The following is a 27,111-nucleotide window of genomic DNA, read 5'->3' as shown; positions in this document are numbered from 1 at the left end:
AGGTCAGGGCCTTGCAGTCCGAACACGACTCCGCGTCGTGGTTGAGGCCCAAACAGTAAAGGCACCGGCGGTGATGGTCCGTAACCGACATCAAGCGGCTGCAGTCAGCACAGGCTTTAAAACCAGGCATCCTACCGGCACCGGAGTCGAGGCAAGATCAAAAAGGATCAAAAAACGTAGTCAAAAAAGACTAAAAGGGGGTAGCGCGAGGGCGGCGTCTAAGTACTCCGACGACGTCATTCCGGCGCACGACGCCGACGACGGACGCGGAGCCGCAGACGACGCCTAGCGACGCGCAAGGGGTATTGCTGACGAAAAATCTTCCGGATCCAGTCTGACGCCTGGGGATATTCTAAGGGGAGGAATCTAACTAACGTGTTTCTTTCAGATTTGCTGTTTCGGTGCCAGGCCAGGAGGAGGGGCGTTGGAATCAGAGTCTCGTAGCCCACCATTGCCTGTTGGCAGTGGTAGACCAATAGTCTTTTGTTTGTTGGAGTCGGTTTGGTGGGCAAAGAGGCTTTGTTACTCCAACACCCTGTCCAGCTGGAACGTAGTGGGACTCTAGTTCGATCTCCAACTCGGAATCGGAGTCCTGGATAGAAAAGGCCTCTTCTCCAAAGAAATCTGGGGTGTCCGCGATATTCTGCCACTGCATGTCTCTTCGTCGAGCCCGACGGTCCAGCTGAGTCTCTTTGGATCGGAAAGACCGACAATATCGCAGTCTTCCTCTTTATGTTCCAGGGAGAGACAGAGGTTACAACACGATCGAAAACAATACCGCCGAGGGTAACTGAATTGCAAACCAAAGGGATCCCGATTGACGGTTTCGAAACAGAGCGCTGCAATACGTCCGAACCCAATGGCGGAAAGAAAACAATCTAACAATGGAGTTGATGCCCATACGCATTATCAACGAAAGAAGGAGTCACCTTACCTCGTGACTGGAAAAGACTTCTTCAAAGAAAAACAACTTGTGAACATCCGGCCCCAACACAAGATGGCAGGAGTATGCAAATCATGTGTATCTACAGCACACGTGCCTCAAACATACAAATTCCACTCATGTTTTAGTGGTTCCTTTGAAGTCATCCAATGTGTGAATCCAGTGGCATTCAAATTGTAACTATCAAAAGGAAAAGTTTACTTACTTTTGGTAACGCCTTATCTGGTAGAGACATGATCTAGCCGCAGATTCCTTATCTTTGAACTTCTCATGCGTCAGACTGGATTCAAAAGATTTTTCTTGAACAGTACCCCTACGCGCCAGTAAGTGGCGTAGGTTGACTCCGCAGGACGTCACGTCGGTTGATTCCGCATGGCGTCGTCTAGATAGGTGCCACCTCAGCACGCTGACATCAGTACTTTTCATGGCTTTCCACGGCAGAAGCACGGAGCCATGAAGGTGACCGACAGTGATATCTTTGGACAACTAGGGCCCTGAAGAGGAATAGAACTGACACTAAAAACTGATCTACAGTGCTGAGAGGATGGGTAGGTCGGTAAGGAATCTGCAGCTACCTCACATCTCTACCAAATAAGGTGTTACCAAAGGCAAGTAACTTGTCCATCTGATAGAGACATCTAGTCACAGATTCCTTACCTTTGAAAAGATACCCAAGCAATACCATCCCTGGAAGAGGGACTGTGGAAATGTTGAAACCAGAAAGTCCTGAAGAACCGAAGGTCAAAGAGGCCCTCTCTACATACCTGATTGTCCAGGCAATAATGCTTGGCAAACATGCCACCTGGCAGATGTCAAGTACTGGAACACCACGCTGAAGAGCCGTGGTAACTGCTTTAGCCCTGGTGGAATGAGCTCAGAGGCCTTCAAGTGGTTCCTTCTTTGCTAGAGCGTAACAGAATATTTTTTGCAGAGGATCACCTATTGGGAGATGATCCTCTTTTGCACAGCACGTCCCTTCTTTGCTAGGGATTCTACTAGAGAAGATATACTGTGATGCGAGGTGGAAGAACACCTACACGTTCACGCAGCACTACTGCCTAGTATCTACGCAGCGCAGTGACGCAGTTGTGGGTCAAGTGGTGCTACAACATTTGTTCCAATAAGGTGAGCCTCTTTAAATACATAGAACGTTAATACGTTAAACATAGACTAGAAAGGCCTAGGCCCTTTAGTTTCATAACATATCATAGTCAGGGTTAAAAAAAAGAGACCAAACATAGGTTTGAACCAATCAGGTTGCCCTGCCCGCTATAACACTCCTGAGAGAAGCTACACTCCCTCATATTTTCTACCACACGTCATGCTGGGAAGTCTCCACTGAGCTCTGCTAAGTTTTCTTCATTCCAAATCTTACTTTAGCATTTAAAAGGCTTTTTTTGGGGCTGATTTATACTGACAAGACTATTACTCTCTTCATCTTGAGAATGTATTGATGTTTTTTCTCTACCATGGCCGACAAGGAGAAGAAAATCCTTTTTTTAGGGCCTGTGATACGTGTTCAAGAAAAGCTTTCACACTGATGACCCTCACAAGGACTGCACTTATTGCCACTATCCTAACCATGAGGCCAAAGAATGCAAGGTATGTTTCACTTTCGCCAATAAAACTTTGAAGGACCATGAGGGGTGTCTGCTTTTGTGGCTGCAAAAGTTTAAAGCTAGAAAGGAACCTGTGTCCAGTTATGACAGGTAGGAGGTGTCATCTTCATCTTCCGAACGATCTCACAAAAGGGAGAGATCTCCTCACTCTTGCTCTTCCCTTGAGCAACCTCATAAAGTCTCTAAAAAGACCTCTCAGTAGTCTTACATGCACAACGCTTCTGAATCTCCTCATAAAGAGCAAAAGGAGATAAAATAATGACATAGTGAGGCTAGAAGACCTAGGAAAAAACAGGTCTGAACCTCCTACACCACCTCCCCAGGTGAGACATTCATTTAAGAAACCGTCTTCAGCTCCTCAGCCTGACAGACCACTGAAAAGAGACTTACCAGCGCTTGCTGCTGCCGTCGCTTGCTGCTGTCAGCGCTTCTTCCACGTCATCCGCACAGTCAAGCCGATGGATGACAGGGCACCACGGGACCTAACCGGAAGTAGGCACCTCCTCTGCTACCGGCAGCAAAGATTAAAGAGACGGCACAGCTCTCTAGCTCTTCACCTACGAGCTGGGGTCCGGACAGGGTAGGCTATCTGCGCCGACACCCCAGAAAAACATGAGTAACAAAACATCGTGCTGCCTCCACCTACTTGAAAGTATCCCTCTGTACTTTTTAGTGTTAGCGCCACGACATTAATGAGACGGCGTTCTGCACGTTTTTAGTTTTTTGTCTCCTCCCCTAACTGGCCTCCTTACGGCAATCACAGCCCAAGAAGGTGCGGGCATCACACGCTATTAGCTCAAGGAGAAACTGTATCTCCGTGTTTAGGTAGGTCGATCTCCATCCCGTTGGCTTATGCACAGCAAGCATCTCCTCTGTCGTGTTAATATGTATAGAGACCTGACGAGGTACGCGCTAACCCTCTTTACCACACCAACTACGGCATTGAGGACAAGCAGAGTGTGGCCCTGGGGCGCTGCACACTACCAGGCTTGTCTCTACCTACCTCTCACCTTAGGTGTTTTTTGACTGCCGTCACGGCCTCGATCGGGGCTACACTTGTTTGGGGGGCTCACCTTCAGAGCCCGGGCACTACACCTGTGCTGGGTCCAGTAGACATGAACGCCCCCCACCACGTCTCGCAACGGATGGTGACGCAGGCAACCCTATGGTGATCATACTGTTCTTTCACCACTGACCTATCATGTCTCTACTTGTTTTTAACTTTCAACATTCCCTGACCCATTGTTGTCTGGGTAATCATACCACAGGGCACAGAGAGAATAGACCTGATCCTTGTTTGTTTTATTTCTCTTCCCTTCTCTTCTTCTCCACAGGTCGTTATTTAGGGGGCATAGATTTACTTCGGATCTTTGGCCGCCACTCACTATAAGTTTGTAGGCGACCTCCCTCTCCCCCAATTGAGTTTTGAGTGGGCCAATGTCACCCCACTCATAATACACACGTCCGTGCACTTACCACACACCACCCTCACACCTGGTCCTGATGAAACGCCAAGGATCTTTCAGACCGTTTCAGGCGTCAAACATGTCGTCCTCAGCATAATTACCTGGGCACATCGCGCCCACGCTGGTAACCCCTAACCTACGGGTTTTTTTACTCTGCCAAGGGTACCTCTTCATTAAAAAAAAAAATTCTGGCAACCCTTAGGCAATTTTAATTCGCACTGCATGCACGCACCTTCCCTCACACCAGATCTTCTACCCACACACCCACATGCACCCATCGGCAGCTCTCTAAAAAGATCTCCGCCAAAGAGACCCTTCTGGGGACCCGTACGGCATTGCACCGCCGGCCCGACGAGGAGCAACAGCCCGATGATGAAGCATGACATCCCTCGGGATGTGTGAGGGCAACAAGAGACAACTTGCGCCTCTCCCAATCCCTTGACCTGGCACCCTCCTCCCTCTCTTTCGTGTCCTCTCATTCTTGAGTACTGTGTGTTGACTCCTTGCATACACCGACCCTGGAACAGTGCCCCTTGTTTGATTTACTAATCCTCGTCAATGGGCCATCGAATTCAACAATCAAAGTCAAAGGTGATGTCAGTATCGTCATCGAATATAGAGCCTTCATCGGCAATTCCACTTCCACCTACGTCGTTGACCTCGACTATGATGATAGCTTCTACAACATCATCTCCATTGATGACCACCATGATTTCGACAGCGTTGGTCACGTCCCCATCCCCAGCTCCTCCGACGATACAGTCAACAGTGAAAAAAGCTGACAAGGCGTAAAAAATTCAAAAACAGGACAGACTGAGGCATTTGAACCCTGAACACACCTCTCCTAGTAAGATGTCACCAATGCTTCCCTCACAACTGCAGGAAGAACAAGCCTCTGATGATTATGATGAAGGACCTAACGGATATGTGCACAGGGCATCAGAACTGAACGTAAAGTGCCAAGACAATGATTATGATGAGGAAGAGTATGGGGGTCACTACTACCATGTCTCTCAGGACTAAAATCAACTGCAGTATCAGAAGATGTTTGCATGTCTGACTTGCAATTGCAATCTATGTTGTCAGACTATAGGAAGTGTTTCCCTCATGCTACTGCTCCCACGAATACATACCTTTACCTCGCATACATTACATCGCATGCATTTATACAAGGCGGTCGTTACAACGACCGCTTTGTTACAATGCGAACTATTACATTGCAAGTCCTTTCAACGACTTGCTGTAGGTAGCGCGCTGGATATAGGAATAGTATTATTTTATAATTCGCTATTCCTACTCCAGTTTGTGCAACAGCAGGGAAGGTGTTGGATTGTAAATCCAACACCAGCGCATCCCCTACAGCAATTAGTTGAAACAACTTTCGATGTAATGGTTCGGGTTGTAACAATGCGGTCGATGTAACGACCGCGTTGTAAAGGCATGCGATGTTATGGCTGTTTCACACTCCCGCAGCACCAGCCACTCAACCACCGCCAACGGCGTCCATTCCTCAATCTACTCCATGGCAAAATACACTCTTGCTACCTACTTCTATTCGCCATTCACTTCTAACAGTGTCCCTTCATGATCCGGCGACTAGTGATGAAAAATCACGAGAAAGTTGAGTTCCGAGACCCACACCAAAAATAAGATGATTACCTCATTCCCACACCATCATCTTCCTCTGCAGTCCCTGGTGATTTTCCACCCAATGATATTAGTGGGTTCTACAATTTACTAGAGCGAGCAGCTAAGAGATTCCACTTACCTATAAATCTACGCAAACAGACTGCTTCCTTTACGATTTTAAGGAACCATTCAGGAAAACTGTAAGAGCTATGCCTATCATTAGTTACATCTGGGAAGAGGGCTTGAAAGTGATGAAGACTCCAGCCACAGTCATTGCAGTCGCCCCTCCGTCTGGAGAAAAAGTAGAAGACACCAGAAACATTCCTGCTTGTCTTACTGGTCACCTGAAGACTGATTCAGTCATCTCTCAGGCAGCACAACGCCAGTCAGAAAATCCATCAGCACCAATCACAGCACCTCCAGACAAAGAAGGCAGGTGCCTTGACAATGTTGGGAGGAGGTTCTCCTCCATGTCGGTGCTCACTGTAAGGGCAGCAAATTCTCTCACAGTTCTTGGCAGATATGACCGCCAAATGTGGTCTGATCTTGCCCCTTTCCTGGATCATCTACTCTATGAGAGTAAATCGGAGGCCAAAAAGATTCTCTAGGAAGGAGAGCGCACATCATAGGAAGTTATTGACAGTGTGATGGACATTGCCACAACTGCCTGTAGACTTCTGCCAGGTGCTACTTCCTTCCACTCTGAGGTGCAAAACAAGATTCTCAACCTTCCTTCTGACAGAAAAGCCCTGTTCGGCAAACACATTGATGAGGCACTACAAAATATAAAGACGGATACCACACGGCTAGGTCTTTGGGACACCTTTGTAAGGTGCCCTTTTGGAGCATCTGATGGAAAGGCCTTCCATCTTATAGAAAGGATACCAGCAATATCGGAACCCTGCTTACTCCTCTTCATCTCAGTCCTATCGTCCTCAGTACACCCAGTGTCAGCCACCACCAGCGGCTTATAACCGGTCTTCTGCAAGAGGTAGAGCAGGACATCAGACCAAGGTTTCAGCTTATCGCCTTAGACCACCTTCAGGATCTGGCTATTCCTCATTCCTCACAAATCAAGTTAGGGGACAACATTTCTGCATACCTTTATTGCTGGCAGGCTATAACTATGGAGCAATGGGTTCTCAACCTTGCTCACTTTGGCCATACTCTAAAATGTCTTCAAATTCAACCTCCCACTCCATCTCAGCTGTCTGTTCCAAAAAGTCTACATCCACTCCATTTAGAGGTTCTTGCAATTTTGGAGAAGGAAGCAGTAGAACCAGTTCCTGCATCACAACGAGGGAAGGGGTTCTATTCCCATTTCTTTTTGATCCGCAAAATATTCAGGCAATGGAGACCTATTCTGGACTTGAACAATCTCAACAACTACCTGAAGAAGCAGTCCTTCCTCATGGCCTCCTTGCAGGAGATTCTGTTGCTCTTGAACCCAGGAGATTGCATGTCCAACCTCGAACTCCAGGACGTGTATTTTCATATTCCCATCCACCCATCTCACAGGAAATTCCTATGATTGACAATAGTCAGGAGCCATTATCAATTCATAGTCCTCCCTTTTGGGGTCAAATCTGCCCTCCTAATATTCACAAAGTGCTTAGCTCCAAAGGCAGCCGTTTTCAGGAAGCATAGACACCAAGTGTTCCCGTATTTGGACGATTGGTTGGTCAAGGCACCGTACATATGCTCACCTCAGGCATCCGCAGCAGCCTGCACAATACTGTTCAGGGAATTAGGCCTTACCCTGAATCCAGAAAAGTCAGTCTTGCATCCTTCAAAGGCTGTTACCTTTCTAGGGGCAACACTTGACACAGCGCTCAACAGAGCATTCCCATCAGTGGAAAGAGAAGTAAAACAGATCTCTCTAGCAGAACTCGCACAAAAAAGAAGGTCTCTTTCAGTTCACTATTATAAATCCCTCCTAGGGACGATATCGTCCTGCATCCCTCTAGTTCCATTCTGCCGGATAAAGATGCGTCCTCTCCAAGATTGACTAGACAAGAAGTGGCTTCAGAGGGATCTTTTAACGATCTACTCACCATCACCCCAGTCATGGTCGAAGCCATTTCATGTGAACACACCGAAAGAATATTTCAGTCGGTCTCTTCTTTCTAGTCCCGCCATCTCCTTTGATCATTACTAACGACGCATCCCTCAACGGATGGGGAGCTTTACTTCAAGACTTACAAGTCAGTGGCAAGTGGCTAAAGCCACAACGCTTCCTTCACATCAACTTGTTGGAGCTCAAAGCAGTTAATCTGGCCTTACAAGCTGCAAGAATAAAGAACTAAGCCTGCTCGTTCAGACGAACACCACCACCCCAATGCACTACATCAACAAGCAGAGTGGCACAAGATCACGCCTCCTATCCCAAGAGGTGCAGTGCATCTGGAAATGGACATTTCGCAACCAAGTATCCCTAAGAGCAGAACATATTCCCGGCAACCAGAACACCATAGCAGACACTCTAAGCAGACAAAAGTTGTTGTCTTGTCACGAATGGGAACTGGATCAAGCCACTCTCTACAGCTTCTTCCTCCAATGTGGGAAGCTGAATCTTGATCTTTTTGCAATCCCCCTAACCCACGCGTCCCCCCAGAACAAGAAATGCCAGTTCTTCAAAAGCAGGCATCACCAAGAGGGATCATTGGGGAATGCATTTTCGATGGCATGACCAGGCATTTTTGCCTACGCCTTTCCTCCAATTTATCTCCTACAAAGGCTGCTCATGAAGATGAAAGCCGAACCCTGAAGAATGATCCTCATCACTCCCTCCTGGCCGCGCCAACATTGGTTTACGGAACTACTCCTACTATCGGAGAGACATCACATTCTCTTGAAACCAATTCCATCTCTTAACAATGTCCCAGGAGAACAGCAACTTTCCATGTGAGAAATTTCAACTCGGCCTTATGAATTGGTTCAAAAGGCCTCTTTATCAGTTGTGAGAGGACCACATTGAGGTGCCATTCTGGAGGTGGAGCTCTTACTGAAGGGAATGATCGGAAGAGCCCTTTCATGAACTGCTTCACGGGTATTGAAGAACATAGAGACAAAGCGTGAGAAGAGCGTCTGTATCTAGAAATTACAGCAAGGTGGGACTTCACTGAGGCATATGCTAAGCCTGATTTAGCCGGTGAGACCAGATAAGGTCAGATTAGCTCTGGAGAAATGTGGAACAGATGCAAGCTGTTATGCCGACACCAAATGCAGAAGCTCTTCTATTTTAATTTGTAAGTCTTGTTTGTGAGCTTTGGTCTAGACTGTGCGAGAATATCCTTGCATTCTTGTGTGCTACTTAGATAGCAAAATTTGTAGAGTTCAGGAGCCATTCGTGAAAATTGAGAGATGCTGGCTCCGGATGGCATTTCTGACCCCTGTTCATGGTCAGAAGAGATGGCGTTGGTAGAAGGTGAATGGGTTTGATCTCCGAGAGGAGGAGAAGCTACGAGAACCAGTGCTGCCTGGACCACTTGGGGGCGATCGACAAGAGAACACAGTGTTCTGTCCACCTCTTTGGGAGGACGCTGTGAATCAGTGGGATGGGGGAAAATCATACGCATATATTCCGGACCAATACATCGAAAGGACATTTTCCCCAAGACCCTAGGAGAGGGAATCTGCTGGCATAGAACTGGCATTTGCTATTGCTGTCCATCTTGAACAGATCCAGCGCTAGCTATCCCCATTGTGAGAAGACCCTGTCCAGTTGATGCTGGTCCAGTTCCCACTCGTAGCAACTGTTCTTTGCCCTGTTACGATTATTTGCCAATGTATTGCGAATTCCTGGAACATGTTCGGCTTTCAAGGTTATTCCATGAACCGTAAGACTGGTCCAAAGCTCCTGGGCTTCCTGAGAAACTGTGAGAGACCTGGTTCCTCCCTGTTTGCTGATGTAATACATGCTGGACGTGTTGTCTGTATGAACCAGCACCAAGGACCGTGCAGTCTGCTGAAGGAAAGCTTGCAGGGAGAGGAATATGGCCTGGAGCTCCAAGCTGCTGCTGTGCATCATTTTTTGAAAAGAAAACCATTTGCCCTGGATTTGGAGGTCTTGCAAGTGGCCTCCACAGCCGTTCATAGACGCGTCCGTAGTGACAGTGAAATCTGGAATCATGGATAGAAAGATAAGGCCTTCTGAGAGATGTGGTTTGCGATACCATTACTTCACTGCTTCGCTCATGATTGGTGCACTTGAGATGAAGTCTTCAAAGGATCCCGTTGCTTGGACCCACTAAAGTTGGAGTTCCTCCTGCAATGGTCTCATTGTTAGGCGAGTCAAAGGAATCAGGTTGTTTGCCGATGATAGCATTCCTAGGAGCCACTTGTAAATCCTGACTGAAACACACAGTCTTTTTGAGATAGTTCGAGCCAAGTTTATCAACCGATCTTGTCGTCCCTGGGACAGGAAAGCTTTGTTCTGGAATGTGTCGAATTCAGCTCCTAAGAACGTCATTGTTTGACTAGAAGTGAGTGATGACTTTTGTGTGTAAAGTGCGGCAGGGTTTGCTGGAATGCAATAGGCAGGCTGTTGTAGCTCTGGCAGCTTGCGATGCAGTAGGGACTTTCAGCGGCCAGTCGTCCAGGTAAGAGAATACCTGATGACCTTGAGTTCTTAGGGCAGCCACTACTGGAGTGAGGTACCTGGAGTATATTCGAGGTGCAGATTTCAGCCCGAAGGGAAGGACCTTGAATTGGTAATGAGTACCAGCTACAGTGAATCTGATATATCGTCGATGCATGAGATGAAGGGGGATATGAAAGTATGTGTCTTCCAGGTCTAGAACGTTATGTAATCTCCAGTGTTGCCGGCGCTGCAGTATATCTGAAATAGTAAACATCCTGAAGGTCAGCTTTCTGAGGAATTTGTTTAGTTTACTGAGAACTAATAAAGGTCTCCACTCTCCTGATTTGTAGAGTATAAGGGAAAAAACAGGAGTAGAATTCTTTTCCCCTTTGCACCATTGAACCCTTCTCTAGGAGTGTATCATGTTGGCCTTCTTCTCTAGTAAGTGAAGACAAGGTGGTGCGCTCCTCCGGGTGGAGTGTTTGGTGGCCATTCTGTAAACTCCAAGGTACGGCCATAGGTGACGAAGTCCAATACTCATTTGTCCGATGTGATGTTCTTCAACTGATGGATGTGGTTGGATATCTATGCACCAATGGGATGGGAGATGACAGTAGCTGGCCCCTGAGTGAGGTCACTGTTTGCGACCTGTGTCGCAGTTTTGAGAAGGCGCTGTCTTGCGAGAGCCCTACCTGCAGAAACTCTCTGTGGAGGACTGGCAATATGGCAGCTGCTGGCAACCTTGCCTGAACTGTGGTTGATATGACCGGTACTGCTGTGTGCATTGGTATCCACCCTTATGCCCTGAAATACCCTGTCATCTTGCTCCCCGAAAGGGCAACTTTCTGTACTTCTGGGAGCCAAGGGATTTGGTGGTATCAGTCTTGATAACTAGCAAGGCCTCATCTATATGTTTGCCAAATAAGGAATCCCCATCATATACCATGTCCAAGATTTTGAATTGGACATCTGATCAAATTGAAGTTGCCTTAAGCCACCCTTGACACCTTAAGACTGCTGCACGGGCTAGCTGTCGAAAGCCTGTGGTGGCTATATAAATTGCGCAGTCAATTAACTCAGGGGCTGCGCATTTTGCCTCTAGTAGAATTTTCCTAGCCTCTTGCTTTTTGTCTTCCGGAATGATGCCCAATATGCTCCCCATATCTGACCACATCTGGTGGTCATAGAGGCCTAAGATAGCCAAGGCATTGGTAGCTCACAAAGTAATGGCAGACATGGCAGAGAAGAGTTGTAATAGGTACTGATGGATTTTTGGAACTCCTGTGCGCAGCCTGAGAGATGACCGAGATTGGCTTGTGGTGTCCTGTCAAGCATGCAGGGGCAACTTCTGGGGCCCTATACTTTTTATCAGTCCGAGGCAGGACAGCAGCCACTGTGGCTGGGGTCTTCATTACCTTTTATGCCTTCCTGCCAAATATAGTCGATGATGGGTATGGGGCAAATTGACTTTCTTATTTGCTCTTTAAAGTCATATAGGAAGCAGTTAGATTGCTTTACCGCCAGGGGGAAGAGAAATTTAGCAGCCGCTCTACCTATTAAATTGTGAAAACCTCCGGTGTCCTCTGGAGGAGGGTCAGCTGGATAGTGCGGAGGAGGGGAGGTTGTATAGATAATGTAGTCATCCCAGTCATCTGACGGTGGTGGAGGCTCCGAAATTTCGCACTCTTTTCTATCCTCATCTGAGGTGGGTAAAACTTTTCTTGGTGGTAACGTCGTCAGAGGACAAGGCATCACTGGGTGTGACAGGCATCAGCTTTGGGGACGTGAGAGGGGCAGCAGGCCATGGTGGTGGTGTAATAGGACGTTCCTCTTCAGGATGATTAAATCTTTTCCTATTGTCCGCAAGCATAGTCTGCCAGTCTTGGAATTAATGAGGAAGGTAAGTGAGCAGTATACTGTCTAGGATGGTTCATGTAATATCCATAAGGCTCAAATTGCCCAGGTGGTTGAGGGCAATTATGTTGGTATTAATGCTCCTGATCGTTATGGTCCTCATCCGCCTCCTGACTTTTAACGTGCAGCTCTGCAGGACTACGTGCTGTCCCAAATGGACCTTCATCCTCAGATTCCTGCAGGTCCAGTAGGTGGCTTATGGGCAAATGCGTGACTTTGTGAAGTTATGTCCGTGTGCAAGAAAGACTTGGTTACCTTAATTTGCACATTCGTCGACGGTGCCACAGTCGACTGGATGGCGTAGTCCTTGGGTGTTGTCATCAATGCAATCGTCATTGTCAATGGAACCACCATCAACCGAACCACCATCAATGGAGTTGTCATCAACAAGATCATCGTCGAGGAGCTCATAGTCGACGGAGTCGACATCTGTAGAGTCGACGGGACCTTTGCCTGTGGTTGAATTCTTGTTGATAAAATGGGGGCACCGATGGTGGCCGTAGTAAACGTTGCTGTTGACGATGGTCTCGTCAACGAGATAGTTGTACTGGTTGTCATCGCCGACAAGCGCAGCATAGATAGCAATGGCATTGACAATGGTGATTTTTTAGAGGATCTATGCCTCATAGGACCTGAAGAGGAAGCATGAGGGCACTTTTTCTCCTTAGAAGAAGGATTTCATGGCAAAGACAAGGCTGATTCGGAGGAGATTCTGGTATGCTTCTCCTTATGAGAGTCCTTAGCCTGGTGGTAGGTTTTACGATGTTTTATGTTTTCTGACCTCTTTAGACACATCCTCCTGGCAAGGTGTCACTGTCCCTCTGAAGAGGTCTTGAGCGACTTTGTTTTCTGAAGCCACAATAGCAGCCTCCCCTATCTATCCCTTACAGTTTTAGAGGAAAATGTGTGACAGATCTTACACTGTATTACCGCATGCTGGGGATGGAGGCAATAGATGCAGTCCTTATGTGGGTCATCCATATGAGCTCTGTTCTTCCCACAGGTCCTGCAGAGATGGAAAAGGCCTTTCTTATCAGACATAGTAGAAGAAGTGAATCAGAAGTAGCAGAAGTAATTTAAAGAAGATAACTGAGCAGAGCTTAGGAAGCCTCCCTTCACACAAGATGTGAGGTGTAACTGCGGTGAAAATCTGAGTGACTTAGCCTCTCTGGGGGGTGCTAGCTACTGATTGGTTGTATCTGAAGCCTGGTCCTTTTATAAAAGGATTTGGATAGGCTATTAAATTCATGGCCTAGTGCCATTATAGCCTCTAGCAGTTTTACATACTGCTTGATTATAGTACCGTGGGACTCCCACCTCAACGACGGGGAATGATTCAAGCATGTGAATCCATAAAAAATACCCAATACTGAAAAAGTATCGAAAAAATCTTATATCTCTGATGATTGGGGCCATGTTACTTTCTGGATTTTGTGATAAAAATATTGTCAGCTTACAGGGATATCAAACGAGGCCTCCGTCTGATATAAACACCACTCTGGGTGTAAAACTCTTGGAGTAATCAAGCCAGGGGTTTCACAGCGAAGGCATACATGAAGGGTGGCAATGGGCACCACTAAAAATGCCTCAGACAATGTTCACAACGTTCAAGCAGAGATATTTAAACCTTCCCAAAGGCAATGGGACCTGGATACAATTAGTTTATTGGCCATTTCAGTGCATCAAAAGCTGTTTCAGCATCCAATAGGATGGCCTCTGCCAGTAAACGTTGGTGGCGGACGATCCTTGGTGTGTGCAAGTTTAAAACTACTAATCTCTTGGGATATACACCCAGATTGCTCCAAGAGCAATAACATCTGCATAAGAGGTTGTAAACTCAGCACAGGATTTTGGCAAGGATTTTATTACCAACATTTAATAGTGAAAGCGGTCCTTATGCGGAGCATTGGTTTGGGTCACAACCCACCATGGCAGTCTACCTTTATTAATGGGCTTGTTAAATATGTGCAACAATCAGAGCCAGGACATCAAAAATTCCTTATAAATTCCACAGGAAGGCCATCGCTCCCAAAAGGGCTATCCTACTTGTCGGGCAACTGATTGCACTTCTAACATCCTGATTCGTGGGGGCGTCCTCACGATTGAGGATGTTAAAAGAGCAATCAGTAGAAGTAGTAGCTGAAGAGTAGTAGTAGTTAAAGAGTTCTGCCATCTCTCCTTCAATCCAGGCTAAAGGAGTACAGTTTAGGTCTTTCAGACAACTAGAAGGGGAGGCGTGCAGTCATTGCAATTTTGCATGAAGATATGTAAAATATCAGGTGGTGATGTTGCAAATGAGCCATTGCTTGTAGAGATACCCAAAACCTGCATCTCATAATTGTAGGCCCTCGATACCCATGCTTATGTTTTACCTCCTGCCTAGATATTGCACCATACCATCTGCATTCCCCCTGGAATGTAGCTTTGGCATTCTTGTTTAGATATAGAACCTCTCTATCGGCCATCTTCCTGAATTCTTTTAGAGTGTCTTGTATTTAAGTAGTATCACATTATCATGCTCAAGCCGTGTTCTTGAAGTACAGCCAAAGTGATGAAGATCAAGGTAAGAGAATACTTGACAGGCTTTATCGGAAATGTTAATCCTGTGTGTACTGCAACTAATGATTTTCAGTATGATTACTACTGAGAGACACGGTCCATGTACCCATGAAATGCAAATGCTTGTAGAGTAGTACATATCTCTGTTAGCATGTATTGCTACGTTAAAGCCAGACCTATTAGTTTTGCCAGTGCATATTTTCTTTAGCATTCAGAACTCCAAGGGCGTACATTTGCTACCTTACTCTCACTCACTTGTTCCTGTCCTCCATGCATTCTCTTTTTTATCCACCACCCAAGCACGCTACCCATTTTTAATAAATATATTTTACAAGGACCTGGCGGATGCAAAGTACTTTTTTTCATTTTGCACTGGGGGGCCCTTTGTTTTTCACTGTAATTTTTTCTTTACAGTTCTAAATGACGACCCCCCCATAACAGCGGGAAATTGCTGACATCAGCAGGACGACTTCACTACGACCATACGCTTCATTGAGCCAATGTACAACAGAGTAAGAGAAGTACATCTGTGGCTTTGTTGTTTATGAACAGCCTGGTTGAAACAGCAAGGATTCCAGTGGCCATAGTTTTGTTTTGTGAATTGCAACCAGTTGCCAAGAAAAATGCAGAAAAACATATGCAATGGGTTTTTGTTTTTCTAAAGTCACATAATATTAAATTGACTCCATTGGTATTGAACGTACCTGTTTAGCAATAACATACATCCACATTTTCAATCAAAATATTACATATTTCACCAACCGTACTCCTAATTTCAGTGATGTTTTGGTGGCAAGTCATGCACATTTAGATACTTACAGGTAAAGGTCCGAGATCTGCAGAATCTAAAGATGGTTTTATCCTCATATGAGCAGGAATTTTCAATCTTGGATCATCCTTCAAAAATATAAAAAATATTTAAAAAACAAATACAAATTCACTCCTGTGATTTTTACGCAGGCATTCATACCCCTCTGAGCTGTTTTAATCACTCTTTGCAACACATTATATGATACAATATTAATCACGAAACATGATACCCAAAATAAGAGTTGTTAAAACTGTGGATAATCCAAGATAATGTATTCAACAGCTGTATGTGTCTCTCTGCTAACATGTCAAAATAGAATTTATTACACAAAATATTTACCTTCCCTAAGTAGTTCAGCACAATAAAATATCTTATCAGTTTTACCTATATGATTCCTAGCTACACAGCCAAATTGTAACTTTTCATCTAGTTTGAAAGTAGCTGCTTTATTTAGTCCCACTGGGAGGTTCTGCTAGTGCTATATTTCAGTTGTAATCATCAATGGCAAGTATAAATGGTTACACAGATAAGCAATTCACATATGCTTGTCGCTGGACGAAATAGAGCCTGAATTTCCTTCACAGTCCTGAATAGCGTGATTAATAGGTGAATGTTCTAAAATACTACGGTGCTGATCACTAGAAGAGAGTGATAAAATGGAGGCATTTAAGGATAGAATATTAGAACTCTGCATTCACTGGAAGCAAAGGTTTGTCAGGCGAAAGTTCCAAGAAGGTAAAGGAAATTAAAATAAAAGCTTTCTCTTTAGAGGGTCATGACTTTTTTTTACTTAACGGTAATCTTCCTTACCCTTAGGAGTCCTCCCCGGTATAGTAAACACAGACTGAGGCTTCCCTGCCTCTGACAAACACTACCAAATCCTTGCTTTATTTCTACACAAAACATGTAGCATCATACTAAAGGACCCTCCCAACTCCCACTCTTCCTGTAGGTACTAAGCAGATAATTGTGTAGGAAGGGAGGGAACTTGCTATAACAAGGAGGACTCCTAAGGTTAACGAAGATTACCGGTAAAAAAAAAAAACATCATTACCCCCATGCAGTCCTCCTCGTTAGAACAAAGTGACTGAGAATACACCCAAGCAATAATTTGAACAGGCACAATAATAGGCTGTATCAAAAATATATCATTTATTGCATAGCTGTTTTTAGAACAGAAAAAGCAAAATTGTCAGTAATGGAGAATTTACTTATCTTTGGTAATGCCTTATCTGGTAGAGACATTATATAGCCGCAGATTTCTTACCTTTGACCTTCAAGGCGTCAGGCTGGATCCGGAAGAATTTTCTTAGCAGTACCTCTGCGCTGTAGATGGCGTCGGTCAATTTCGCGTGATGTCATCAGCGTCGTGTTCAGTGCTTTCCACAACTTTCCACGCCATAAGCGTGAAGCCATGAAGTGACTGACCATGGTGTGTTGAAAAATTAACTGCTAGAGCCATGAAGGGAAAGATCCCTGACACCTAAAGCCAATTCCGCACTGCGGGGAGGGTGGGTAAGTCGGTATGGGATCTGCAGCTAGATCATGTCTCTACCAGATAAGGCGTTACCGGAGGTAAGTAACTTGTCCATCTGATAGAGACATCTAGCCGCAGATTCCTTACCTTTGAACAGATACCCACGCAATACGATCCCCGGAGGAGGGACTGCGGACCGGCTTAGACCAGAAAATCCTGAAATACAGAGCGACCAAACAGGCCTCTGCAACCCTGAGAATCCAGGCAGTAGTGTCTGGCGAACGAGGAAAAGAGATGCCCACGTGGTTGCTTGGCAGATATTGTAGACTGAAACACCACGCTGGAGAGCCGTGGTGGCCACTTTTGCCCTGGTGAAATGAGCCGTAAACCTTTCAGGGGGATCCTTCTTCGCTAGGGCATAACAGATTTTTTTCCCGAGGATAACCCATCAGGGTATAGTCCTCTTCTGGAAAGCACGTCCTTTCATTGCTCCAACATATCATAGAAAGAGTTGGTCATCCACCCGGAACTCTTTGGTTCGATCGAGGTAGAACGATAACGCTCTTTTGTGTCCAGACAATGGAGGTGTCTCTCTTCCTTGAAAGGATGTGCGGCTGCATAAAAGGTGGGCAGGGTGACAGACTGTCCCAGATGGAAGGGTGTTACCACTCAGAAAGGATGTGCTAGTCCGGAGTACTACTTTGTCCGGAAAGATTGTCAGGTAAGGAGGCTGTGAAGACAGTGCCTGCAGTTCACTAACCATCCTGGCAGAACTTATTGCCATCAGAAAAGCTGTCTTGATGGAGAGCAACCGCAAAGGGCAGTTATGCAGTTGCTCAAATGGTGCACACATCAGAAAGGTGAGAACCAAATTAAGGTCCCACTATGGCATGATAAAATGTGAAGGAGGAAACAAATGGGAGAAAGGGCCTAAAGGTAGCCCTTCAGTGTGCCCAGAGGAGAGCCCTGCTGGGCCAAAGAAAGTATATACAGAAGGACTTCAGATAAGGGAGCAGAAAAAGGGTCAGTAGACCGGTCTGTTCAATATTTAAAAAATTTGTTCCATCGGCAGGCGTATACCGATTTTGTTGAGGGATGCTTGACTGCCAAGATGACCTCAAAGACTTCGGGAGGGCGGTCAAAAGTGGTCAACTGACAATGCTCAATCTCCACGTAAGGCAGAGGCGGGGGTGGACAGGTTCGGGTGGAGAACCCTCCCCTGCTGCTGCGACAGAAGATCCCAAAGGGGCAGCCTGACCAGATTAACCATGCGCATGCCTAAAAGCTTGAGATACCAAACACTCCGTACCCAGTCTCGAGCCATTAGAATAACTTGTGCCCGGTCGCTCCTGATCTTCTTGAGCACCCTGGGCAGGAGTGGAATGGGCATAAAGGCATACAGGAGGCCTGAGCTCCACTGGTGATGAAAAGCATTGCCGAGAAGGTGGAGCCTTGGAAACTCCAATGCGCAAAACTGCTGACATTGCGGTTTCTCTTCGGAGTCGAACAGATCGAACAAGGCTCTCCCCACCGCTGAAAGAGACCCTGTGCCACCTCCGGATGGAGACGCCATTTGTGATCAGCAAGGCACCTTTGGCTGAGCTCATCCTCCCTGGCATTGAGAGAACTGGCCAGGTGTTGGCCTGTTACAGCCAAGCCCAGAGACGCAGGGCCTCTTGACAAAGTGTCTACGACCCCACCCTGCCCTGTTTGTTGCAGTACCACATGGAGTTAGTGTTATCTGTGAACACCTGTATGAGACTTCCCTTTATCGATGGCAAAAAGGCTTTCAGTGCCAGTCAGATCACCTGAAGCTCCAATAGATTGATATAGAGCTTGGCTTCTGCAGGAGACCAGAGGCCTCTGATCTCCACCTTGCACAGATGACCACCCCATCCCAGAAGGGACGCATCCATCACTACTGTAAGATCTCGGAGGAGAAGGGAGAGGGGTCTGCCATTGAACCAATTTTGGCCTGTTAGCCACCACTGCAGGTCTATCGCAGTGTCCTCTGAAATCTGAACCAGGTCGGTGAGATTTCCTCGATGTTGCGCCCATTGGAACTTTAGGTCCCACTCCATAGCCCTCATGTGCCACTGTGCATGGGTCACTAACAGGATGCAGGAGGCCATGAGACCCAACAGCCTCAGAGTCATTCTCACTTAATTCCAGGACAGAGACTAAAACATCGGTATCATAGTCCAAATATCCTGGACAAAATTGCACCATGTCCAGAACCGCTGCAATGAAATTGAGCACCTGAGAGGGAGTTAGGTGTGACTTCGGCATGTTGATAGTGAACCCCAGAGAATGCAGGAGGTTCGCCATAGCCTGTAGGTGGGAGACAACTGCTTGGGGCAAGCCGGCCTTCAACAGTGTCTGATATGGCCTGACAGAGAAGAGCCCGGTCCTCCTCCGAGACTCTGGACAGCACCTGCGCAACCATATCCCATATCGAATGGGAGTAACTGCCCAAAAGGCATGCGGTGTTCACCAACCGCAATGCCAGACTGGCGGAAGAAATGTTTTTCTTTCCAAAGCTCTCCAGTCTCTTGGATTCCCTGTCCAGGGGTGAGGAAGGGAATGCGCCACAGGAATTGGAAGCCTGGATCACCAAGCTTGGAGGGGTGGGGTGGTAGGTGAAGAAAAGTAGGTTGCCCGGTGTAGGGGGATGGCGGCGGGCGATCGTCCTATTCACAGGAGCCCCTGTGCTGGGTTTTTACCGGGTTCCCAGAAGGACGTCCGTTAAGACCTCGTTGAAAGGCAGTTGGGGTGCCTAGCTAGAGACCCCAGGCAGCAAGACCTCTATCAAGACAGTCTTGACTACCACTATAGGAAGCTGCAGGTCAATGGCCTCCGCAGCTCTATGCACCACCATGGCAAAAGACGCTCCCTCCTCCGTAGCCAGGGTAGGAGGGGAAAGCATGCCAGAGTCTGGGGAGGTGTCCAAACCACTGGCATCACACTTCAGAATAGGGCAGGGTGAACGGCATAGAGCAGTCCGAGTCCGTCGGCGCCAGTCTCGGCATCGGAGAATGCCCAACTGGCTCCGTGTCATCGGGAATGAGGATTGCAAGGTGCAGCCAGTGGGCGCTGACGATGCCGCGGACCTCGGCACCAGACGCAACGTCGAGGAAGGTCACTGTGGAGGAGCGACCGGAGTCGGTCTGGACCCGGGAACAGGTACAAATGAAGGCCGTGGGGCTGGAGCTGCCGGCATGGGCACCACAGGAACCCTCCTTCTTCTCTACTTGCGGGCCCAAAGGCGTGCCGGCAGGGTCAGGACGCCCAAATATGGCACACATGGCGTCATAAAACTCCTTCAGCTGGACGGGTGTCGCTCCTTGACCAGGAAATGGAGGGAAACACGGAGACGACACAGGCACCTACTCCACGGAGTGGGTCCTCGAACGCATAGGTTCCTCCACCGCGTCACGAGACGGGCGGGGCGAAGTCGAAGCACGCTGCGACTTCTTGTGCTTTTTGTGGTGCTTCTTACTTATTGGACCTTCCTCTCGATCCAGACCAACGAGGCAACCTCAGCGGCGCTGGACGCCGGTCTGCCAGAAGCTTTAGGGACCGCTCCGTCAAAGCATTCGGCGCCATGTCCTGGCAGTCAGAGCATGACTTGGAGTTGTGGTCACGCTCCAGGCACCAAAGACAAACCAAATGGGGGTCCGTGACTGACATGGCGTGGTGACAGGCACCACTCGGCTTGAACCCCGAAGCCTTCTTACTCAACATGACTCCTAACGAATTAGACAAAAAGTCATAAAAAAGTATGTAAAAATATGACAGGTGGTAGCTCTCCAACGGTTTAGCGCTGGCTGGCTTGGAAAGAAAAGTACGGACATCATGACGATGACGACAACATCAATCGGAGTCGACCGACGCCACCTACAGGCGCGCAGGGGTACTGCTAAGAAAAATCTTCTGGATCCAGCCTGCCGCCTGGAAGTTCAAAGGTAAGGACGCTGCGGCTAGATTTCTCTATCAGATGCTGGAAAACAAGTCCAGCTTATAACGGGAAACAAAAATATGGGAACTGGCCCATTTGAGGCCCGACAAATTTCCTGACCCAGAGATCCCCAGCCTCTACCCATTTAGCTGCCACAGACCTAGTTAAGACACTATTACATGTCTAGGAACCACTTACCCAATCATTCATAAGCTTGGGAAATAGCTTGCTAAGAGTAGGAATAGAAACTTTCTTACCTTTATTAGTGGAGCCACAGGATACAACAAGAATTGGCATAGCCAATGGGTCTCGCCTTTGGGACCTTATAAGTGTTTAGTTGTGCAGCACAATATCCTGGGTGCAACAACATCCACTATTGCATGACTAAACACTTATAAGGTCCCAATGGAGAGACCTATTGGCTATGCCAATGCTTGTTTTTGTTGCAGGGTAGAGAGGCACGGAGAGGGAGTGACTCTGGGGTCAACTGACTATAGCATGGAAGTCTCAGATTTCATCACAGATATAAAGGTGAGTATCAGCATGTCATTAAATGAAATCAGAGACGCAGTTATTGACTCGCTCTTAGGACAGCACTGTTGAACAAGTTACTAACCTTCGGTAACGATGTATCTGTAAGAAACATTAGTTAGTTTGATTCCTCACCTTAGAATATCCCCAGGCGTCAGACTGGATCCGGAAGATTTTTCGTCAGCAATACCCCTTGCGCGTCGCTAGGCGTCGTCTGCGGCTCCGCGTCCGTCGTCGGCGTCGTGCGCCGGGATGACGTCGTCGGAGTACTTAGACGCCGCCCTCGCGCGCTGACGTCAGTTCTTGTACATAGCCTTCCGCGCCAGGAACGCAGAGCCATGCAAAGACCGACACTGGTGCCAAAAATAAAATCTAGGGGCCTGAAAGGACAACCTTAACCCTAGATGTCAGTTCGCAGAACGGGGAGGATGGGTGGGTCGGTGAGGAATCTAACTAACTAATGTTTCTTACAGATACATCGTTACCGAAGGTTAGTAACTTGTTCATCTGAAAGAAACACGTTAGTTAGATTCCTCACCTTAGAATAGATACCCAAGCAATACCATCCCCGGTGGTGGGTCTGCGAACCAAGATCACACCAGAAAGTCCTGGAGGACAGAACGGCCAAAGAAGCCATCCCTCCGGACTTGGCTGTCAAGGCAATAATGCCTGGCAAACGTGTGTAGCGAAGCCCACGTTGCCGCCTGACAGATGTCCTGCAAAGGGACACCCCGTCCCAAAGCAGTAGTAGCCGCTGTGGCCCGAGTAGAATGGGCGCGCAGCCCAACAGGAGGGTCCTTTTTAGCCAAGGAATAGCAGATTTTTATACACAAAACGACCCACCGAGAGATGGTTCGTTTGTGCACAGCTTTCCCCTTCTTAGCGCCCACGTACCCAACAAAAAGCTGGTCGTCCACCCGGAACTGTTTGGTGCGGTCCAGATAAAAGGAGAGCGCACGTTTTGGGTCCAGACGGTGGAGCCTCTCTTCCTCTTTGGAAGGATGCGGAGGCGGAAAGAAGGTGGGCAAGGTGACAGACTGCCCAAGGTGAAATGGGGTCACCACTTTAGGAAGAAAGGAGGGACGAGGCCGAAGGAAAACCTTGTCTGGATGAACAGATAGAAAAGGAGGCTTTGAAGATAAAGCCTGGAGCTCACTCACCCGTCTAGCCGAGGTGATGGCTACCAGAAAAGCAGTCTTTAGAGTTAGAAGACGAAGAGGGCAATTGTGAAGAGGCTCGAAGGGAGCGCACATCAGGAATGTCAAAACCAGATTCAAGTCCCACTGAGGCATTACAAAAGGGACAGGAGGGAACGTGTGTGTAATGCCTTTGAGAAAGCGTGTAACCACAGGGGACTTGAAAAGAGAAGGCTGATCAGGAAGCCGCAAGAAGGCGGAGATGGCAGCAAGATAACCTTTCAGGGTGCCCAGGGCAGAGCCCTGCCGGGCCAGAGAAAGAAGAAAGAGGAGAACCTCAGAAAGAGGGGCGGAAAGGGGATCCACAGCCTTTGCTGTGCACCATGCCACAAATTTGTTCCACCGGCAGGCGTATACCGACTTTGTGGAGGGACGCCTGGCTGCCAGAATGATATCACAGACTTCAGGAGGCAAGTCAAATGGCATCAACTGCCGCCGCTCAATCTCCACGCATGGAGGTGGAGGCTGGACAGGTTCGGGTGGAGGACCGTCCCCTGCTGCTGCGACAGAAGATCCTCCCGAAGGGGCAGACGTATCGGGGGATCGGTCAACAGACTGAGTAGCTCGGGATACCAGTATCTTCGTGCCCAATCCGGAGCCACCAAGATGACTTGGGCCCGGTCGCGCCGGATCTTCTTCAGCACTCTGGGCAGAAGTGGTATAGGCGGAAAGGCGTACAACAGACCGCAACTCCACTCGTGACGAAAAGCGTCGCCGAGCGAGTGCCGCCTTGGAAATTCCAACGCGCAGAACTGCTGACATTGCGCGTTCTCTTCGGTGGCGAATAGATCTAACCAAGGCTCTCCCCACTGCTGAAAGAGGCCTTGCACCACTTCGGAGTTCAGACGCCATTCGTGATCCATCATGCACCGGCGGCTGAGTTCGTCTGCTCTGGCGTTCAGAGAGCCCGCCAGATGTTGAACCACCAGGGTGACGCCCTGGTGTTCCAGCCATGTCCAGAGGCGCAGAGCCTCCTGACAAAGGGTCCACGACCCCACCCCGCCCTGTTTGTTGCAGTACCACATGGCGGTGGTGTTGTCCGTGAACACCTGCACGACACGTCCCCTGACAGAGGGAAGGAAGGCTTTCAGTGCAAGCCGGATCGCTCTCAACTCCAACAGGTTGATGTGGAGACGAGACTCCGCCGGAGACCAGAGGCCTCTGATCTCCGCCTCTCCCATATGGCCACCCCATCCCAGGAGGGACGCATCCGTCACTACGACATGCTCCGGTTGGGGAAGGGAGAGGCTCTTGCCCTTGACCCACTCGCGGTCCGTGAGCCACCACTGCAACTGCTGTGCAGTACCCTCCGAGATCAAGACATGGTCGGACAGGTTGCCGTGATGCTGGGCCCACTGAAACTTCAGGTCCCACTGCAGAGCCCGCATGCGCCGCCTGGCGTGATGCACTAGTAGGATGCAGGAGGCCATCAGCCCCAGAAGCCGCAACACTAGCCTGACCGAAACCCGGGATAGAGGCCGAAAGATGGGAATCAGGGCCTGTATATCCCGGACCCGCTGTTCCGGAGGATGGACCCGGAACTGCGCCGAATCGAGAACCGCTCCGATGAAGAGGAGCTTCTGAGAGGGACTCAAGTGTGACTTCGGCACGTTGATGGAAAACCCCAGCAAATGCAGGAGATCCGCCGTAGTCTGGAGGTGGGAGACGACTGCCTGGGGCGAGCCCGCCTTCAACAACCAGTCGTCGAGATAGGGGAAGACAGGGACCCCTGATCTGCGCAGATGAGCTGCGACCACCGCCATCACTTTCGTGAACACCCGAGGGGCACTGGTGAGGCCGAAGGGGAGCACGGTAAACTGAAAGTGCTCTTGGCCCACCGTGAACCGCAGGTAACGCCGGTGGGCCGGCAGGACGGGGATATGGAAATATGCGTCCTGCAAGTCCAACGCTACCATCCAGTCTCCAGGGTCTAGGGCAGCTAAAACCTGAGCCAACGTTAGCATCTTGAACCTTTCCTTTCGGAGGAAGGCATTGACGTTCCGGAGGTCCAAGATAGGGCGCAGGCCCCCCTTGCCCTTCTTGGGAACCAGAAAGTAGTGGGAATAACAACCACGACCTACTTCTGGACCCGGAACGCGCTCGACGGCCCCCTTGGCCAAGAGAGCCGAAACTTCCTCGCGGAGAAGATCCAAATGATCCCCCGAGATACGGTGGTGCTGTGGTGGCATGGCTGGAGGGGTCGTCTCGAAGGGGAGGGAGTAGCCCCTTCGGACGATTTGCAGCACCCACCTGTCCGATGTTATGGACCGCCAGTGGAGCAGGTGATGGCGAACCCTGCCGCCCACTGGCGTGGTATGGGCCTGAAAGCTCGGACTAGGAAGGCTTTGAGGCGGATGCTGCCGGGGTGGATGTGGGCTGACCACGTCGTCCTCCATTTCCGCCACGGCGGAAGCCACGTCCGCGACCGCGCGCAGGTTGGTTCTGCGGCTGGTGGCTTTGCGGACGTGAGGAGGCGCCCCTTCCTTGGCCACGAAAGGGGCGAAAAGCGGAGGTGTGCGCCCGCGGAGCCGAGAGGCCCAAGGACTTGGCCGTAGCCCGGGAGTCCTTAAAACGGTTCAGCGCACTGTCCGCCTTCTCACCAAACAGGCGAGTGCCATCAAAGGGCATGTCCATGAGGGTGTTCTGGACATCCCCGGAAAATGACGTGGACCGCATCCAGGCGTGGCGGCGGAGCGCCACCGTGGTGGAAATCGCCCGACCTAGCGAGTCCGTGGTGTCAAGCCCACATCTTATGGCGTGCCGTGCTGCATCCCTCCCATCGGCCAAAGCCTGGGTAAGACGCGTCCGGACCTCCTCCGGACACAGGGGCAGCACGCCCTCCACCGTATCCCACAGGGAATGGGAATAACGGTCCAAGAGACAGGCGGTATTTAAGGACCGCAGGCCCAAACTAAGGGACGAGAACAGTTTCTTGCCAAACTGCTCGAGTCTCTTGGAATCCCGGTCCGGCGGAGCGGTCGGGAAGGAGGACTGGGAAGTAGAGGCCTGGATAACCAGACTCTCGGGGGTGGGGTGTTGGGACAGGAAACTGGGGTCGCCCGGAGCAGGGCGGTGGCGCCTGGCAACGTTCCTATCCACAGGAGGAACTGTGGAGGGCTTGGACCAGGTGCCCTGCAGAACGTCAGTGAGGGCCTCGTTGAACGGCAGCAGAGGCTCAGTGGAGCTTGCTGAGGTTTGAAGCACCTCAGTGAGGATGTTGGTCCTCACAGCCACGGCAGGCAACTCGAGCCCAAGGGCCTCAGCCGCCTTGCGCAGCACCACAGAAAATGCTGCACCCTCCTCCGAAGCCACGGTCGGAGGAGAAGTGAATCCAGCGTCTGGCGAGGTGTCCAGTCCGCTGGCCTCCCCCAGTTCATCCGCCCAGTCCTGAGAAAGCTGTGACTGAACAGCCAGAGGGTCCTCGAACCCCTCCCAGTCGCCCCCTTCTTCCGATTCCTGATAAACAGGAGGAATGATCGGAACCGGACTGTAGAGATGGTAGGTCTCAAGCGGCGTCGGATGCGGCGTCGGCGGACGCCGTGCCGGCGTCGGGTCCGGATGAGGGCTAAACCGGGGCGTCGGCGTCACAGGCGTCGGCGTCGGCGGCGTCGGTGACGGCGTCGGTGGTTCAGGCGTCGGCGCCGGTGGAGGAGTGACAAGGTCAACCGGCGTCGACTGGGGCCCAGGCAAGGGCCCCGCGGGGACCTGCGGCGTCGAGACCGGAGTCGTCGACGGCGCCGGGGCCGGAGCCGCCGGCACGCGAGGTCGCCCAGTCGAGTCCGCGGGGCCCGAAGGCGCGCCAGCGGGCGTCGACGGCGGGGCCAGGCTCCTCATGGCCGAGAGGAAGGCACTGATCTCCGCCGGCGCCGCGTCAGCCCCAGGGACCGGAAGGTATGGGGGCGGACGCGGCACCTGCGGCTCCGCCGGAGCCGCGGGGGTGGAACCACTTGGACCCTCGGCCGAGTCGCGCGACCGGCGAGGGGAGTCCGAAGAGCGATGTCGCCGCTTCGACTTCTTAGAGTGTTTAGACTTACCCGACGACTTGGAGCCCGACGAGCGATGGTGGCGTCGGCTAGGGCTCCGCGAGCGATCCTTGGACCTCCTCCTGGACCGGGATCGCGCACGACGCGGAGCCGAGTGGCGAAGCTCCAGAAGCTTGCGGGACCGCTCCCGCCTAGCCTTCGAAGTCAGGGCCTGACAGTCGTTGCACGACTCCGCGTCGTGGTCGAGGCCTAAGCAGTAGAGGCACCGGCGGTGGTGATCGGTCACCGACATCAGTCGATGACAATCTTCACAAGCCTTGAACCCAGGCATCCTACCGGCACCAGATGTCGACAGACAAGGATCAAAAATGATCAAAAAGAGTTAGTCAAAAAAGACTAAAAGGGGTAGCTCTCCCGGATCTGCGCTTACTGGCGCGGAAAAA

At 49.6% G+C, this 27,111-nt stretch overlaps 1 protein-coding gene across 4 annotated transcripts in view; it reads right to left on the bottom strand.

Annotated features, from left to right (window-relative positions):
- NEDD4 (NEDD4 E3 ubiquitin protein ligase) overlaps positions 1 to 27,111 on the bottom strand; it is a 1,922,401-nt gene that overhangs the window by 684,763 nt on the left and 1,210,527 nt on the right. For all 4 annotated transcript variants that reach the window (XM_085644133.1, XM_085644134.1, XM_085644131.1 and 1 more), the window contains one exon: positions 15,532 to 15,609. In XM_085644133.1, coding sequence (XP_085500259.1) covers positions 15,532 to 15,609 — 78 coding nt within the window. The remainder of the gene's footprint in view (positions 1 to 15,531; positions 15,610 to 27,111) is intronic.

This window comes from Triturus cristatus, chromosome 3_1 (assembly GCF_964204655.1).
Source record: "Triturus cristatus chromosome 3_1, aTriCri1.1, whole genome shotgun sequence".
Lineage (NCBI taxonomy): Eukaryota > Metazoa > Chordata > Amphibia > Caudata > Salamandridae > Triturus > Triturus cristatus.
Note: the sequence above shows the minus strand (reverse complement) of the source record. Positions and strands in the feature narration are given on the sequence as shown.